General features: G+C 41.4%; 1 protein-coding gene across 4 annotated transcripts in view; it reads left to right on the top strand.

Annotated features, from left to right (window-relative positions):
• Window positions 1-8,411: 8,411 nt before the first annotated feature.
• Window positions 8,412-19,910, top strand: part of SYNE1 (spectrin repeat containing nuclear envelope protein 1) — a gene marked incomplete at both ends in the record, with an annotated part of 450,185 nt that continues 438,686 nt past the window's right edge. For all 4 annotated transcript variants that reach the window (XM_079716491.1, XM_079716490.1, XM_079716492.1 and 1 more), the window contains one exon: window positions 8,412-8,504. In XM_079716491.1, coding sequence (XP_079572617.1) covers window positions 8,438-8,504 — 67 coding nt within the window. The remainder of the gene's footprint in view (window positions 8,505-19,910) is intronic.

Raw genomic sequence — 19,910 nt, 5'->3', positions numbered from 1 at the left:
TTAAAAGGAGCCAGAGGAATGTCATTGAACCGCACCACTTCCTTCCCGGGACCATCAGGGAACCTCCCCAGCCTTTCAGGATAGGCTCTGCTCAGAAAGGTCAGCCGGGCAGTGGGAACCCCAGGCAAAGTTAGCAAGCCGGGGCAGCGAATCCCCTTCCCAGCGCTCTCGGCCATTTCTCTCCTCCTCGACCCCCGGGAGGTGGACCCCGTGGAAAGGCTCCCGGAGAGGGAGGCTCACGGAAAGGCTTTGCCGCTGCGGGGAGACGCCGGAGGCCGTGCTTCCGCGGGAGGTAGGGAAGCGGGTTAAGGAGGCTCGGGCCCCCGCCCCTGGCTCTGCCGGGGACCAGCGCATCCTGGAGCCGGGCGCGGGGCGCGGGGAGGGGCGTGGCGGCGCACGGGTCGCGCCGGGAACCTGCCTGGGGGCTGAACCCGCCTAGCCAACCTTCCCGAAGGGAGCTTTTCGTGCGGGGGCGGGGGAGTGGGAGGAGGCCTGAACCCCCGGGGTGCACCCGGAAGGAGGACCGCTTGAAGAGGCAGGGCAGAGCCGCCGAGCAGCTGGGCGCAGGAGTGAGTGAGTGAGTGTGCGAGCGGGCCCGGGAGCGCGGCCGCGGATCCGCCGCCGGCGGGGAGCCGGCCCGGCGTGTGGTACTCGGTCACCAGGGCCGCCCGGCGCCCCGCAGCCCTGCAGCCGCGCCCCGGCTCCCGCCACCGCGGCCGGCCCGGAGCGCGCCCCGGCACCGCCGCTGCGCTCGCTGCGCTACCTGGAACCAGAACGAGCCCGGGAGAGAGAGAAGGTAAAGGGAAAGAGAGAGGGAGAGAGGAAGGAGAGAGAGAATATGGGTGCAGGCAGCACAAATTGCAGACAAATTGTAAGCAAGTTTGTACGTGCGTGCTCGGGGTTGTGCGTGCTTAATGGGAGGGAGAGGATGGTGATGGTGGCGGTGGTGTGTGTTACGTGTGTGATACTCAAGGATGCGGAGAGACGGAGGTGGGGAGCGTCCTCCTTGCATCTCGTGCGTAGATACCCCTATTAATATCCCCCCTCTGAGTTGTCACTTCCGCTTGTGGCACTTCTTCTGGGGTCCAGTGATGCAGAAGAAAAAGGCAGCCACCCTCTTATTGCGATGGTCGAGACTGTTGCTACTATCAGATGGGCGATGTAGGGCGTTGAACAAATTCCAGGAGCCTCCCTTCCTCCACTGCCGACTATTTTAGGAAGGGCGGGGGGAGGGGAAATGGGTAGCACGGCCCGGGGCTTGAAGAACAGCGGAGGCCGGGGCTTCAGTCTCTACTCCAGCTGTCGCCCTGCGATTGCTGGCAGGCGGACCCTACGCTAGAGGGCAAGATAACTTTCATCTCCTCTCCAGAAAGACACGTTTCAGACAGACAGATTTTGCATCACTGCCGGAGGGAGTTCTGTGAAATGGTGGTTCACAGAGCGGCAGGTGTGTGGCAAAGGGCAGGAAAACATGCAAAATAAAGCAGCTATTAGCCATCAAGGAAAGAAAGCCGGCTGGGAAACGGGCTTCAGCGGGCTGCCTCGGGTAACAGAGCTTGGAGGCTGCAAGTTCAGGCCCTCTTCCACAAATAGAGTCAGGTTCAACCCTGGGGAGAAAAAGACACCAGCTGTGAAACCGGTCTTAGCATCCCAGAATGTCCATTTCTGAGCTTCTCAGTTTGGGGTAGAAAACCTGTATGCATCTGAAAATTTTCTGTAAATGTTAAGAGAGTTCAAAATGAATGTTTTTTTTTCTCTCTTCTTTAATGGGTATCTATTTTTGTCTTCATCTGAGAGCTACTTTTCCAAAGAAAGCGTTTGTATTCAGGAGCCAGACTTGTGCATGAGAAATATAATACTTTTCAATTAAGCAAAGATTATTAATATGACCCACATCTGTGTAAAATGCTGATTTAACCATGAGTCATGAGGATTGTTCTTTGAGAGGCTTGCTGTTCTCCATGATGAAAAAGATTAATAGGATGGATAAAAAGTTCCTGACATCACCAGAACAGTGTAATAAAAAACACATCTGTTTTTTTCTTGCATTTTTGAGTCTGTTTATTACTTCGTGGCAATTTTAGAACAAAATGTGCCAGATCAACACTAACTTAATAAATTTCAGGCTGAAGATAAAGGCACATCTTCAGACTGACTCAGATAATATTGGTAGCCTTTGAAAATATTTGCTCAGTTATTACATTATAGCCTCCCTTTTATGTCTTAACTAATGATTTTTTCACAAACTGGTTTATTTCTGTCCTCGTCCCCCACGTAAGAATTTTTTTCCACTTGATTCTTCTGTGCACAGGAGTAAGGATTGAGAAAAGGTAGTTTATCGTTTAAAAATGTTGAAGAATTGCTTGTGCAAAGTGGGGAGGGTGCTACAGTAGGACCTTTTCTCTGATAATTATGCAGCCCACACAGCTACTTGGAGATGAAGAGAGGTGTCACTGAAACCGGATGTAAGAAACCCATGACTGGGCAAGGTTGGTAGCAATTTCTCCCCAGGGCAGACGGCACCAGCGCTAGATACAGCAGTCACACCCTGTGGTCTGAAGACAGGCGTGCAGGACCCAAGGCTCCCCTTTGAGGAAGTCTGCATATCTCCTTCTCTGAAATGTGTTAAATGTGTCCTTCCTTGTGGTCTAAACCAGTGAGAACTCATGTTTGGCGCGAAGTGCAATATAGACTCTAGTAAAGCACGGGAGGAAGGTAGCAGGTATCTTTGGGCAAGATTTATACTCCAGGCTTACAAAAAAATGTTCAGTCATGACATAGTATCTGTCATGCTGATCAGCTCTGTACTTCATCTTTTGAGTACTTCTACATATTTTTGTTCTTCCAGGGAAAGGACCCATTTTTATGTTACCTTGTAAAATTCACGAGTGAATAATTACCAGCACTATTCACTGATAGCCCGTACACAGGCATCAGTAACGTTTGTGTATTAACTGCAGGATGTCCCTCTTCTTCCCCACCATTTAGCCATCTTAGCATTCATTAATTAGTACCGTTACTAAAGGATGAATAGAGAAAAACAATAATTAAATGTAAAATTAGACACTTACGTGACTCGCTCCAGCAAAGGACTTAGATAGAAGGGGGGTTGAAATGTATTCATTAGCTTTTAAAATTTTTGTTTAGTAGTGGATTTTAATAGGAGTGCTATTGGACATATTTAGATATCTAATGAAGTAATACTTCATAGGGTTGTGAATCAGTTTACACTTTATGGTCTCAGTTCATCTTTTTCAGCTAGAAATGAGCCATATCATCTCTGGTTGTTGCAGGGGCTGGAACTTTCTGCTTCAGTTTCCTAATATTAAAAACCTCAGTTGCATTGCTTGAAGATGTAATCTTGTGGCTTAGCAGTGTTTCTTCTAGTGCTTTCCTACTGTATTCCTTTTTAATAGCACAAATAGGAACCTGCTTTAGCAGCCAGTTGTCCATTCTGCTTAGAGACTGGAAAAGTCAAGTTGTGATGATTCAGTCCCGTGCTTTTCACAGGTGTTGGTGTTAAGAAGAGTACCTTGTTCAGATAGGAGAATCCCAGATAGCAGATACTCTAAATTCCCTCTGCATCCCGCATGATAAATGCAGCAGATGGTAGTGGTTGGGTATTTTCTTTGCTCCCACAGTACCCTGGATTTCTCCATTACAATACGCAACCTACTTTGTTGTAATATTGTTTGTATCATCCCCCGCTCTGGTACATAAACTCTAAGAGGGGCTTATCTGTCTTGTTCACTGCTATTTACTCAGTACCGGTGTCCTTTACATGTGGTTTCTCAATACATTTGCTGTATGACATAATAAATACAGGACTCTTACCTCTCTGCTAGGTGTGGTGGATATAATTAGCTGCTTTGTAATCTTAGTTCCTTCCCTGGAAATGATTAGAAGATGGTGCAAGGACTATTAATTGGCACACAACCCATCAGTGTCTCCCTAAGTCTCCCTTCCCCTCCCTCACCCTCTCTTCCTGCCCCCCACCCCGCCCAATATCCTGCACCTGATTAAAAACTCTTAATTAGCCTGGGACTAGTGAGATCATTGACGGTGCTGGACATTCCTCTCATGTCCTAGTTCTGTAGGTCATGCCCACATGGACAGGAAGAGGCAGAATTAAGACTCAGCTCCATGTCTCTTTTAGTCCAGAGTCTGTGCATTTCCCGTTACCAGGATCCCATGTCAGGTGGTTGTTGAGGACCTCCATCCACAGAACCAGCTCAAAATCATCCAGCTAGTCAGAGCAAAGCTAAGTCCTAACTCACATCTTCTAACATCCAGAACACATATCTTGTAAAAATCTCCTTGTATTATCTTTGTCTGATTAATTTGAAATTTTTATCCAATCACATGGCCCTTTACATTTAAGTATCAGTAAAAAGCAAGAATATCATCATTTCACAAAATAGGAAATACGTGTGTACATGAATGGTAAAAGCAAAATATTTAATCTTATGGCTAAAAAGGGAAGGATGTTGCCTCAACATCTTTTGCAGTGGGGAGGAAGGAGTTTTCTGAGGGTGATCCTGTAGAAAACTACACGTTCATGCTTTAGTGATGAATAGAGGAAAACAATAATTAAATGTAAAATTAGACACTTATGTGACTCACTCCGGCAAAGGAGTGAGAGTGAAAGTGATTTCAGAAAACAAAAATATGTACTGGGGGCTGGGATGTGTTCGGGGTTCTAGTTAATATCAGTGGGTGGGGTGTCAAAACAGCAAGAGTTATGATCTCTATGCCTGCAAAATGTTCACGGTCTGATTAGAGGGAGATAAGACTAACTGGTAAGGATTATAAGACAGGTCTTACTTCTCATAGTGTGGCTTGTTGGTGCTGGAGGAACGGAGGGAATTGCTGAAAGCATGCTGCTATGTGAGCGGGGGCTTGGCACAGAGTGTGGGTCCTGGGCTGGGTCCAGCGAGCCTTTGGATTTGCTCAGCTGAGCGTGTGGAGGGTTAATTGAGACGCTGTTCAGCAGGGATGTGAGGGTCTGAACTGCAGAGTTTGGGGAAATAGTGACCCGCACAGCACCTCTACTCATGAGCTCAGCCTATGGCACCGTGGCCCACAGAACCTCAAGTCAGAGCCCTGAGTCATTCACGATCCCCTGCCTACCTCACCCCCCACTCCCTGTCTCCCCCCAGTCACCAAGTCCTGCACGTTTTGCCTCCTCAAGATTTGTTTGGACTGTACCCTCCGTTCACCATCCTGTTTCAGTCTCTCATCATCTTCCACCTGGGTGCCTGAGATACCTTCCTAACAGATATTCCTGGAACTTTGAGCTGTCAACCTCAAATACACCCTTAAAAAATGTACCTAGAATGGGCTTCCCTGGAGGTGCAGTGGTTAAGAATCTGCCTGTCAATGCAGAGGACACGGGTTTGAGCCCAGGTCTGGGAAGATCCCACATGCTGGGGAGAAACTAAGCCTGTGTGCCACAGCTACTGAGCCTGCGCTCTAGAGCTCACGAGCCACAGCTACTGAGCCCGTGTGCCACAACTACTGAAGCCCGCACGCCTAGAGCCTGTGCTCCACGACAGGAGAAGCCACCGCAATGAGAAGCCCGCTCACCGCAACGAAGAGTAGGCCCCGCTTGCCACAACTAGAGAAAGCCCGCGTGCAGCAATGAAGACCCAAAACAGCCAAAAATAAATAAATAAAATTTTTAAAAAAAGAGAAAAAGAGCAATGTACTTAAAAAAAAAAAATGTAGCTAGAATAACCTCAATCACACGTGGTCACGTCCAGCTTCAAAATCCCTCAAGGTTTCCTGTTGCCTCCTGGAGACTGAGGACCAGCTTCTGGGCAGGGCACACAGGGCTCAGCCATCTGGCGGCTCCCTCCTTTGCCAGCCTCAGCCCCAGAATGTCACCTGGTAGAGTCCCTCACTGACTGTTGGCAGTTCTACATACAAATCATGCTGTTTCTTGTGTCCATGCCTTTGCTCAAGCTATCCATCCTGCCTGGCATGCATCTTGTATTTGTTTTTTGTTTTTTTTCTGTGGTACGCGGGCCTCTCACTGCTGTGGCCTCTCCCATTGTGGAGCACAGGCTCTGGACGCGCAGGCTCTGCGGCCATGGCTCATGGGCCCAGCCACTCTGCAGCATGCGGGATCCTCCCGGACCGGGGCTCGAACCCACATCCCCTACATCGGCAGGCGGACTCTCAACCACTGTGCCACCAGGGAAGCCCACAAATTGTATTTTTCACCTGACTACCTCTAACCCCTTTACCACGGCTCAGGTCAGGGGCTAGCTCCCTCCCAGGACAATCTCAGAACCTCCAAATTGGTTTAGTGCCCATCCTTTGTATCCTTCATTTCTGTATTTGCTTGTACCCATGGTTTTGTTATAATAGTTTTTCTATATTGTATCTTCCACTGTGTTCTAAGCTCCTCAAGCAGTAAGCTGTGTATCATATTCATCCTGCTGCCCCAGCCTTGAACTCTGACGCTCAGAATGTGTTAGTTATACTGTGGAAGTAAGACTGGGTATACCAGCTAAAGTTGGACACAGGCAGAGGAATTCTGAGTTTAATGCGGCATCAAAAGAAAGAGGGAGAGGGCTTCCCTGGTGGCGCAGTGGTTGAGAGTCCACCTGCCGATGCAGGGGACACGGGTTCGTGCCCCGGTCCGGGAAGATCCCACATGCCGTGGAGCGGCTGGGCCCGTGAGCCATGGCCGCTGAGCCTGCGCGTCCGGAGCCTGTGCTCCGCAACGGCAGAGGCCACAACAGTGAGAGGCCCGCATACTGAAAATAAATAAATAAATAAATAAATAAATAAATAAAAATCAGTTGTAATCTGTAATTATACTGTATTACTTAACCAATTCTTCACAAATAATACAAGTTTTATGACCACACATTCACGTTATAATGTTTGATAGCACTCATAGACTCCTCTGATCTCCTTGCCGAAGCTGGACCATCCCATAGATGAAGGTGGACCACACACATAGATGCGCTGTGTTTTCTTTACTGTCTTGCTTTTGCCATCCTCCCCTGCCCCCGCCCTGTTTCTTTTTTCTTTTTTTTTTTTTGCGGTACGCGGGCCTCTCACTGTTGTGGCCTCTCCCGTTGCGGAGCACAGGTTCCGGACGTGCAGACTCAGCGGCCATGGCTCACGGGCCCAGCCGCTCCGCGGCATGTGGGAACTTCCCGGACCGGGGCACGAACCCATGTCCCCTGCATCGGCAGGCGGACTCTCAACCACTGTGCCACCAGGGAAGCCCAAGCCCTGTTTCTTTTCTTCACCTTCATCATCATAGCCCAGAGATGAGTATGAATTGTAAAAGTATCATGCTCACATAAGCCCCCTTGGTTTGGTGTCTTCGTTAAATTTCTTTCTCTGGGTACATTTTTCACCCTCCTCTTCTTTCTGTCATCAGTTGTCCTGTTCATGGCAAGACCTCCTCTTTGGCTAACCCTAGGATTAGGAAATTCATGTTCAAAGTACATGTCTCCATGTCAAGATTTCATCAACTACTCTCTTATCTCTTTTTTGCCTCCCCCGGTCCAGCATGATGAATTAAACTTGACCAAAGCAGAGAATACAGGAAGGAAAGGTGTTGGAAGGAAACTGTTCTCTCTGTTAGCCCCCCCCATCCCACCCCAGCCTTCCAACTTACTTTAGAATCTTTCTATGGGGAGGGAAAAGCTAGATCAAACCCATTGTCTTCTAAAATGACAAGATTTGAAATTTGAATTTCTAGAATGAAATAGTTTTATATTTATCCTGTTTCAATTCATCAAATTTTAGGAGCTAAGATCTGATCTCATTCCTAAAAAGTGTACAAACACAACAGAGCAAAATAGGTGTGCAGAGTAGGCTAAAATAGCTCAGATAAGAGAACCTGTGAATATTAAGAAATAGAACCGGCGTTTTGAATACAGGTACTTTCACTTTCACAGATCAATGAAAAAGGTCTAGTTTAAAAAGAAAACATGGAAAAAAATGAACACTTCTCCTTTTAGTAACCAATTTTACTGTGTATGTTTTGATTATGTGTTTACCAAGTACCATGAGAATTCCTCATATTTGCCTACTACTTTGTAGTTTATAAGTATTTTTACATTAGTTATTTCACTTCAGAAATAAAAGATGAATCATCTCTTCAATTTGAATAAAGATAGCTCTACTTTTTGCACTCGGGTGACCTATATAGATGTTTTAAAAATATTGAACCTTTTCTGTTTGGTTTTCAGGTTCCTGAGTTCATTTAAGAGGACAGTCTTAAAGCAAAAGAAGAAAAAAGAAGTGGTTGGATTTCTGGGAGATCTCTTCGCTGACTGCTGTGAGTGCCTGGGATTCGTCCATGACTCGACAGAACTGGAGAAGTTCAAGTATGTTTTCTGGAGGGGCCTAGGGCTGTACTACGTCAGGCAAAGAGTCTCCATTCGTGGTTCCATGCCAAGGTGGGACCATGGCAGCCTCCAGGACAGCCTCGCGGGCTTCTCGGGACATCGCCAACGTGATGCAAAGGCTGCAAGGTAAGGGGCAGAAACGTCAGGGGATTTTGTTTTGTTTTCTCATATGCTTTAAATTTTAAATGCCGACTTACCTCAGATTCTCTTCGGTTTGCTTGCATTTTTATTCAATTTTATGAAGCTGCAGCAAGGAATAGCACCATGATGGCTTTTATCCTAGTGTTTTCAAACTAGTCCATGCTATTTTAAGATGCTGTCTTCTTTAAGTAGAAAAAAGACAAAGCTCCTTTTTTGGTTTTGTGTCTGCATTAGTGTGACCTTAACAGCTATTCAGTTCAGTGTCTGGCTGAGAACTGAGTCATTGGCAAACTGTCTTTCAATAAAAAATGACGATACAGCACCATGACAAGGCCCTGATGAGGATATCATGACAATGGTGGACAAATAACTATATGCTACAGTCAAATAAGTAAACCAGTGGTTTAGTTATCCCAGTGAGAAAGCTCTTGGACATCTAGAAAGTCTTTAAGCAAAAAGAGGCCAAAAGGCCCAGAGGCGTGTCATGACCTGACGAGATTAATGGCTAGTGGCCCTGTGTGGACTGGAACCCCATCCTTCACCTGTGTTCTTTCTCCAGCACCAAATGGTTTTACACAAGAGAGTTAACAGTGAAATGTTATGGCAGCTCATAGATGAATTCTGAAGTGTGAATTTTTAAATTCTTTAATATGTGTATTCCTTGAACCAGAAAAAAAATCATCATCTACACCTATATGAAAATATTGCTTCTTTTGTCACAGTCCTCATGTTACTTCTCCCAGGCTTCAAATGGCTATTATCAGGATATAAAACTGGCCATACTTAGCAGTGTTTTGCTCTAGGCTTTGTCAAGAGAGCTTGAGCATAATACTGTAGCTTGGCTTTTGAGCATGTGGCTTTGCACCGCAGCCATCGTATTAATCTGTCACAGCCCCACTTTCCTGGCTTATAATGCATTTAATATGCACACGAGCAGTCATTTCCAGTTAGTGAAAACACTTTCAAATACAGACCAAACTCTTACTTCTGGCTGTTCATGACCCGGAACATGCTCCGATTTATAGAAAATTAGGCTATCAGTGAGAATGGGTGTTTTTCTTTGTCTGACCGGAGACCACCAATTTGACTGAAGCTCCTGCAGTCACGTGACCCCCACCCATGTTCAACTGCCTGGGCTGATTTGTGATGCTTCAGTGCAAGCGGCGTTTGTTTCCCACTGATTGTTGAAAAATCCCACTCATCATGCTGGAAAGAACCTGGTTAGATAAAAGACCAGATCCTTGCTGAATATGTGGGCATAAACCTCCTCCATAGGCTGAAAAACCTTTGACTGGGTCTCCCCATTGCCAAGGATCTCCAATTTAAGTGGTACCTCTTTACTTGGGTGGATGGAACACCGAACTCGGAGTTCTTTACTCTGTCTTGTTCGTCTTTGCCGTTTGCCTGGGTACAAATGACTGAACCATTTTGTGCCCCAGTAACCTCAGCTTCAAAATGATGGAATGGAAACTTAGGGTTCTTTGCAAAAGTGTGGGAAGATACTTAGGTAATGAAGCAGATTTTCCTTTGAATGATTAAATGTGAAAATTCTGTGGATAAGATACATATTGACAACAAAGGAAAGGTGTAGAAAGTAAGTTTGAAACACTTAATTCAGAATCAGATTATGGTTCTACCAGCACTCTAATCTTTATACTTATTTTGGTTTGAATGAAAATTCTTTTATTAAAGTAGTGGTTAGAGGTGAGAGGAGAGGGAAGGGTACTGATGCCTCAGTGTTTTATTTTATTTTATTTTTTTGGTAGTGTAGCAGCATGGATGGACTTGGAGGACATTATGCTAAGTGAAATAAGTCAGAGAGAGAAAGACAAATACTGTAGGATATTGCTTATATGTGGAATCTAAAAAATACAACAAACTAGTGAATATAACAAAAAAGAAGCAGACTCACAGATATCGAGAACAAATTAGGGGTTACCAGTGGGGAGAGGGAAGTGGGGAGGGGAATATAGGGGTAGGGGAGTAAGTGGTACAAACTACTATGTATAAAATAAATAAGCTACAAGGATATATTGTACAACATAGGGAACATAGCCAATATTTTATGATAACTATAGATGGAGTATAACCTTTAAAAACTATGAATCACTGTATTATATACCTGTAATAACTTATATAATATTGCATAGCAACTATACATCAATAAAAATTTTTTTATTAAGGTGATGGTTAGGGGTGAGAGGAGAGGGAAGGGTACTGATGGCTCGGCGCTTTGTTCATTTGTTTGTTTTTGTGGATGTACAGATGGTTTTGCTTGAGAGGTGGGTGGAGTGGGGGAAAGCCTTGGAGTCCCACCCTCCCCGCACCCTAGGCCTGTGACGGTAAATGTCCTAATTAGCATCTATGTGTTTAGGGACCCCACTTGCAAAACGTGGACTGTTTTCACCCTGCTCAGCCCTCTCAAGATTGTTGTCAAGCTCGGTGATGTAATAGACAAAAGGTGCTTTAATAACTATAAATACTGTCATATGGTCAGCTGTTCCGATTGTCATGGAAGAAAATTGGGTGAGAAGGCACAGGCCTGACAGTTTGTTGCAAATTGGGCTAGTCATGCAGATTTGGGGAGGAATGTTAACCGTTTTTTATATATTCTGTATTGTATAAAGCAAGTAACTTTATTACATAATGAAGGGACTATACTTACTGTATAATTTTTTTTCCTTTCTAGTATAAGAAAGAGTTATAACATGTCCTAAGGGTACTTGACAAATTTAGAACAATAAACCTTACAATTCAGAAGGAGAGAAAATTCCTGAGCCCTAGATACTTATCATTAACTTTTAGCATCAATTAGGTCATAAAATAGGTAATTGGTGACAACAAAATGTAAGGTCTGTACAAGATGCAACACATCTAGCCTGCAACATTGAAAGCCAAATGACAGGGCTGGAAGGAAAGGTGATCTGCGGATTTGTCTGTTAACATATTGATCTGCTGGGTTAATTTTGCCGATTCAGCTGGCAAGGCCTCCTCTTCGTCTCAGCTCTCACTGTGCATCCTACTGATGCTTTGAACCCAAACAAGAGTCAGCCGGCCAGAGGAGACCTGTCTTCTGCCAAGGGTATTGAGTAACTTTTCTTGCCTGCTAGAGCCTCCAAACCAGGGGCCAAGATCCTAGTAAACGGAGGGCTGGCATTATTACCCAGATAATTCAGACAAGTGAGGGAATTTATTTGAGGAACAGGAAATTTTTATTAACTTAAATAGAACCAGAGTTGCTATTTTCAAAGTTCAAATATATAAGAACATTCTTCTAGAATCCTCTTCCCTTTGCCTGGATAGATAATCCACGCAACTAATGTTTTTCTCCCCCTCTTGGGTTTTATTGTCATATCAGCTCCATGTATAACTAATAAAAAGCATGTAACATTGAATAATGGTAACTTGGCTTTCTTCTCTTGCTTATTTAGTTTACAACCATAATTGTTGACTGTTTTTCTGCTTTTAGTTTTTACTTCCAGTGCTACCAAATTAAGGCATACACGTAGATTGCTACATAATTTAGCTGCTACTGTAGCAGTTCAATATTTCACCTTTGCCAATATTTGTACTTGTTTGGGCATAATGTTTTAGGCTGGGATCCTGAATTATGGATGAGCAGACAGACTGCAATGCAGAGTTTTGTTTGCTCTTAAGAACTATGAATGTTTCTGTAACTTTCATCCATTTAAATATTAGCAATTTAATATTTAAATATTTAAATAAAAGCAAATATTAGACACTGGCATAATACAGGGCATTTTTAAATCTTAAATACACATAATTAGTATATACATTTTCTGCTTTTAAAGGCTTACTAAAGGAATCTATTTAACAGGTAGCTTGTGGAGTCACTTTAGTTTAAAATCACATCTAAAAAAATAAATGTTGAACTGTTCAGATTTAAGATAGTGACAAGAGGTTAAGGCTTTTGTCATTTTTCATAGTGCTTCTACATAACGTTTGCTTAAAAAGGATTTGTTAACTCACTTTTATCAATTACATTTTTTTCATTTGAAGATCGTCTACTAGGATTTTTAAATTAAAGTATCAGTGTTGATTATTTCAAGGAAGGGTGGCATCCATGCAACCTTACGGAGCAAGTGGTAAATGCCAGAGAAGACTCAAATGGGCAGGATAGTGTGTCACATAGAGATCAATTTAATAAAAAAAAAGGATTGTTGACTGCAAGGTTAAACTTTGATTTTTAAACCTTGTGAATGAAATCAAAGAGAAACAAATGAGGAAAGGAGTAAACATTTACTCTTGGAGATATATCTATGAAATTTGCTAACTGTACAAAAAAAATAATCATGGCCTTCCCCTAAAATTGTTTTTATGATCAAGATTGAACTTTTTTGGTTAAATATAGTATTTCCTATAAATCCATTTTACTGTAAAAAAAAAAATCCTCAGACTAACAAAAAAGCTTACTGAAAAGTAGAATAAATGACTATAACTAATGAAGACTTAATTTTCTTTTAGCTTAACATCAAATAAGCATTGGTAGGAAAAATTTGCCATCTTGTGAAGATTCTGATTTTTTTTTTTTTTTTTTTTTGGGACACGGGCCTCTCACTGTTGTGGCCTCTCCCGTTGCGGAGCACAGGCACCGGACGTGCAGGCTCAGCGGCCATGGCTCATGGGCCCAGCCGCTCCACGGCATGTGGGATCCTCCCAGACCGGGGCATGAACCCATGTCCCCTGCATTGGCAGGCGGACTCTCAACCACTGCGCCACCAGGGAAGCCCCAAGATTCTGATTTTTTATAGTGCTTTAAAGATTAAGTTTTGTTGCTTTGACTTAATGAATCTTCTTATTAAACTACAAAGTAGTGTCAAAGATCCATTTATCATATTTAGGCTGAAATTCTCCTTTTGGTTTAATCTCTTTCTTCCTATAATGGACATTATATGACAGCATCTCAAATTTAAATATAACACAAAACTCAACACAAAACAATGATATTTTGGAACATCATAGTTCAATAAATATTTGATGAACAAGTAGATAAATCATGATCCCTAAATTAAGGAATCGAAGATGAGATTAGTCAAAACATACGTTAAAACAAAGGAAGAAACCAGTTAAATTGGCTCCTACTTTATTTGCTTTCTTTAAAAAAAATCTTGAACTGAATTTTAATCAAAATTGGATTTTGACCATAAAATCATTTTAAGGACACCTGTCCAGTCTGAATGGGTGACTGTATTGACCCCTCAGATGTGTGTGTTGTTTTTGTAACTGTCGTGCCTTAAACACATCTTTCCTTCCTAAAGATATATTACACGTTCATATTACTATTAAATGTATTAAAGCATTTACATTTGTATAATGCCCTATGCTCCAAGCCTTTCCTTCTGCAGAGCCTTTTATGCATTATGGAGAAAGTGCCTGAAGCCTTCAGGATTTTTAAAGGCCTGTAAAAATATTGGTTCTCAAATAGAAAAAGAAAACTGCTAAATCAAAATTCACAAAAGTTTACAAATGCTAAAATTATGTCAACTACTTTGAAGGTAGAAATTGGGTCAGATGCATGTCAGTGCCCTATACATTGACTAGCACAGTGCATTTCCTAATATGGACAATTCATAAGTATTGTTGAGTGAATATAATATAAATACTTAATATCAGACTGATTTTCAGTGGTGGAAGCAGGGAGACTAGGAGGGTCAACTTTGATAACTCAGAAGAGAGATAAGAGTGCCTTCGACTAGATATTAAACAGTGGATAGAGACAGAAGTGGTAAAAATCTAGATATATTTCGAAAGTAAAGCCAAAAGATTTTGCTGATGGATTGGCTGTGGTGTGTGAGAGAGAGGAGTGAAAGTTGGCCCCTTCATTTTTCATTTGGAAATGAGGAAATATATAAGACTGTTGGGAATAAGGTTGAGAAGGGAAATCAAGAGCTCTGGGGGAACATGTTACATTTTAGATGCCTGGTGGACATCCAAGATAGTCATTGAGTGTCTGGGACTGTAGAGATCAAGGGAGAAGACACAGCTGGAAAAAACATTTGGAAATCATAAGCACACAGAGAGTATTTAAAGCTGTGGGATGGGCTGACACCACCCAGGGAATAAGAATAGATAGAAAAGAGGTTTGAGAACTAGAACATCCAACATCAGGGGCGGAAGGATGAGGAGAGCCCCACATATGAGACAGAGCTGCAGCCTCTGTGGTCAGAAGAAAGAAGACAGAAGGCTTCCCTGGCAGCCAAAGGAGAAAGTTCAAGGACGGAGTGATCAATTGTGTTGATGCCGTTAATGTTCTTTACATGTGCAGGTTTCAATGTTTATAGCACATAAAAAATTATGTGGTTTTTATATATAAATATCAGGCCTGAGTTGATGCATATAGTTTCAAAATCATTTCTGGAAGAATAAAAGAATGGTCCCGTGCATTGCCCGTAAAGAGTTGCAAGGTTCTTGGAAGTTAATTGGATAAGAGCAATTCCTTAAGAATTAGTTATATAAATAAAATTCTATATTGATGTTGAGCCCAATCAATAATGCCTCCTAAGAATAAAATAGCTCTCACTCAGGCCCTAATCAGTTCTCCATCCTGTGGAGTTGGGGGCCCTGCTATGAACTGAAGGATTGTCCTCGTGAGAATGGTGCGTCCACTGATGCCATTTTGGACACCTGTGTGTGACTCTTGCATCTTAGTGCACCTCCTTCCTTCATAAATCTCCATTTGCACCCCTTGACTTTATCTTTCTAGACTCGTTCCACATAACAAAACTAAGAGCATTCTTCTCCTGTTTTGGAGAAAGTCTTTATGGAGTCGGCGACATCTCTTTTCACTGCTTTGGTCATTGTTGAGTTAGCTCCTCTAGGACATAATGAAAGTATGACATTCAAAGTGTTTGGATTATCTGAATCATTGTAATGACTTTGGGATTACCCCTCCATCGAGACTGGGGTGGTAGGTACCATTCCCCCAAATGCTGTAACTGAATTTGGGAAAATGACGTTTGCATTTGGGAGAACTCTTTCAGTCATTGTGCTGGTAGCTATTTAACTCCGTCTGTGTTGAGTCAAACCTGGGGCCGTGGGCTGGCCTCTGTAAGAAAATGAAGGCCACACAGGTGCCTGTGAACTTTAGGGCTTCATGAATGTATAAGTTAGGTAATAGATACCGATAAAGGGAAAAAGTGCTAGACTTTAAATGTCATGTGATATATTCCTGATATATCTTAAAAGCCTTATAGAAACTATTCACACCCCAGGTTATTATTTTTCTCTTATATTTTCCTTCTAATTGGAGCTAATGAGAATATTGACACATTTTTTATGTGGTATTCACACCTAAATACATAGTTCCTGATCTTTGCATGACATTTTGTAATTAAGCAATTATCAGTCATAGGATTCAGTTAATCATGTACTCATTTAGCTAGAAGTTATCGTGTAAGAATATGTGCTGCTTTGCCATAATTCTGAGGACAGGCAAATGATAATTTTCTGTTTGTTTTACTCAAATAAATGAATGAAAATGGGAGAAGGAGGAATTGACAACTGCCTCAAACAGAGTCAAGGTGAAATGGTTTATGTAAGATTTTAAATTCCTTGGAAGTAGTGGAGTTTGCTTTAGTATTTTTTAAATGGTTTCTATGGTAACCTATGTTCTTTTTGTTTCCTCATTGTTCACAATGACCTCTTGGATTAAAAACAAACAATTCCTTCCTCTGCTGATATTAATCTTTCATGTTTAGTAAACACTGGTCCCCACCCATGTTTTAAAAAGATTATTTACCTTGAATTATGAGAACAGCTGTTCTCCATTCTTTTGCCTCCTTTCTCCTCACGTGTCACCAACATTGTTCACGTGGCATTTTGAATCCCTTTTATCTATTTATTCTTTATTATACTGATGACTTGTTTACTGATTTGGGAAGAATTTTGAAATTTCCAGGACTTATCTTGTGGGTTTTTTTGTTATTGTTGCTGATGTTCTTATTATTTTATGGGCCATAGTGTTCATGTTGCCAAGAATTATACTAATTAATACTCGTAGTCACATTTTTCAGCTCCTTTACTTTTCTGAGAGTTCTCACAGATTTTTATCCACTTGTGGTTGAAATGAGCATTCATTGCTCTAATATTGAAGAGAAAAATGTAGAATTCTTACCCAGAAACCCGGGAGCTAAACTAAACAGTACCCTTGATATTATAGTGAAAGAGATTGTTCAAAATACAACTCCAGTTGGGTCTTTCCCCCTGTTTCAAAGCCTACAATGACTCATCATAACCTTTTAAGATAAATTCATTATTCGAAATGGATCTTCCTATGTGGCTCCTTTTAACTTCCTATCTTTGTTTCTGATCACCCTCCATAAATGTTGTTTCCACCACCCTGAACCACTTCTGGTTTTCCTCAAGCTAATTTCCATCTCACTTCCATGTGTTTGCATGTTCTCTCTCTCTCTGTCTCTCTCTCCCCTTTTTCTTTTTCTTTACCTAGACTTGACTGAGGCTTTAAGACTCAGATAACACATTGTCTCCACTCTCCCAATGCCACCAGCCAAAGTGAAATGACTCCTCCTTTGTCCTCTACTTTCAGTATGCTTCTGTTAAAGTATTGATTATATCAGTCTGTCATGGTTTGTTTCTTTCTCTCTGTGTCCCATTAGAATATTCGAACCTTGAGGGTAGAGGTCTTGTCTTAGTCAACTTTGGATATCCAGTACTGAGCACAAAACTTGACATGTAGTAGGTACTCAGTTCATCCAACTGTGCATGCCTGCATTTAGCAAATATTTTTTGAGCATCTGCTGTGTCCAAGTCCTCTGACTACAGATGTGAATATGATATATGGGGTTTCTCTCCTTGTGGGGCTGAAGTCTACTGGAGTGACATGATAATTAACAAGGAATTTATAAACTGGGTGATAGATATGATGTGTAAGTATATGTTTGATGAATAAATGAATGAATAAATGAAATTTCCACAAAACACACAGATGTAATTAAGTAAATTGACCAGGCTAGCAGACCATTTAATGGTCTAAATTATTTTCATGTAATCTTTTACTTTGCCTGAGTTGAAAACACCTTATTCTTAAAAGCCCAGGTCCCAGTTTTATAGAACTGGTGTGGTTGTTTAGATTGGAAGTGACTTATCATTTATAATTTGAAGTTCTTATTTTGAAGATGAAGTGACAGAGTTCTTGAGCAGTGAAATGATAAGCCAAGGTCATAAGTAGATATATGAGGTACTCCAACCTCAGAGAAAATTGAGGGGTAACTTGCTTTTCATACATTAGTACATATTCCTTCAAGATTATTCTTTTGCATAGTTGCTAATGATCAACTGGATCATTATGGATAGGAGACAAGACTAGCTATGTAATTTTTTATTTTGGCTTAGTACAAATAAAAGTGTGGGCCCTTGTTCAACAGTTATTAAGAACAGTTAATATGCAGCAGAACACTGAGCCATGTGTAGGGCCAATCTGGGTATAGGACCCACCTGGGTGCAGGGTCCCATACAGTACCCAAGTCACACACCCATTTCATCAAAAGGAAAGATCATTTTGATTATTAATTATTTTAATATCCAGTTTTCTATCAAAAACATTTAGGTTGTACTGAATAATCATGATGAGAAACTAGGAATTATTTTCTTATTTCTAGATGTATTCACGTGAATTATATCCCTTTAATATCTCTGTTCTACGATTAGTAGCACTACAGTCAAATTTGTAAGAAACGTGATACAGGCCATATAAAAAGATTTGGTGGAAATTTCTTGTGTCTTGACTTCATCTTATTCAGTAAAGTTGTGAAAAATCCCTAAAGAGTGCATGGCTTTTGTGTTTACAAGTCAAAAGGCATGATAACATTTAGTTGTGAAAGCATTGCCGAGTTCATGGGTCTCATACAGTGAGTGTCAAATATTCTGAGATCATTTCATGTTCTAATGTTATGATAATTTTCTATTTCCATAATTATGCTAGGTAGACACCTATGCATAATTAATGAATTTAATGAACTAATATAAAGCATAGTTAAATCAGACTGGAAACATGTGTATATAAATAGCACTCTTTTTAAATTCTTTTTCATATTATTTTCCATTATGGTTAATTATAGGATATTTAATTTAGTTCCCTGTGCTATATAGTAGGACCTTGTTGTTTATCCATTCTGTATATAATAGTGTGCATCTGGTAATCCCAGACTCCCAATCCATCCCTCCCCACCACGCCTTGGCAACCACAGGTTTCTTCTCTATATCTGTGAGTCAGTTTCACTTTCGTAGATAAGTTCATTTGTGTCAGAGTTTAGATTCCACATATAAGTGATATCGTATGGTATTTGTCTTTCTCTGACTTACTTCACTTAGTATGATAATCTCTCGGTGCATCCATGTTGCTGCAAATGGCATTATTTCATTCTTTTTTATGGCTAGGTTGTATTCCATTATATATATATATATATATATATATATATATATACACACACACACACACACACACACACACACACACACACACACACTCACCCCCTACATGTTCTTTATCCATTCATCTGTTGATGGACATTTAGGTTGTTTCCACGTCTTGGCTATTGTAAATAGTGCTGCTATGAATATAGGGATGCATGTATTTTTTCATATTATAGCTTTGTCCAGATATATGCCCAAGAGTGGGATTGCTGGATCATATGGTAGCTCTAGTTTTAGTTTTTTGAGGAGCCTCCATCCTGTTTTCCATAGTGGCTGTACCAATTCATTCCCACCAACAGTGTAGGAGGGTTCCTTTTTCTCCACACTTCTCCAGCATTTATTTATTTGTAGACTTTCTGATGATGGCCATTCTGACCGGTGTGAGGTGGTACCTCATTTTAGTTTTGATTTGCATTTCTCTAATAATAGTGATGATGAGCATCTTTTCATTTGCCAACTGGCCATCTGTATGTCTCCTTTGGAGAAGTGTCTATTTAGATCTTCTGCCCATTTACAAATAGAACTCTTTAACATTTTCTGTTTGGTTTTATAATGTCTGTTTTCTATGAAATACATGTCTCACCTTTGTGATAAAATGGCACCTTTTCAAAATAATAGCTCACCACCACAATAATCAGACAAAGAAGGAGTGGTAGTTCTGATATATTTTAAAGCCTTGTATATTTTTTTCTTTTGATACTTTGTACTTTTAAAAAGAACAGTTTCATGACACCATTGAGCCTTGGACATACTTTTTGAGTTTAATATGATAGCAGTGGTCACATAAAACTCCATCAAGTATCTATAAATATTTGGAAGATGGCCAGTTATATTAAAAATATCACGTTGTCTGTTTAACATTACCCATAAAAATCTGCATTTTTTAGATTCCCTAGGTAACACTCAGTGATTGAAATCTAAGTGTCCTGAAAGGCTTAT

Source organism: Hyperoodon ampullatus (genome assembly GCF_949752795.1).
Source record: "Hyperoodon ampullatus genome assembly, chromosome: 12".
In the NCBI taxonomy this organism is placed as follows: Eukaryota; Metazoa; Chordata; class Mammalia; order Artiodactyla; family Ziphiidae; genus Hyperoodon; species Hyperoodon ampullatus.
This window is presented reverse-complemented; position numbering and strand designations above follow the sequence as displayed.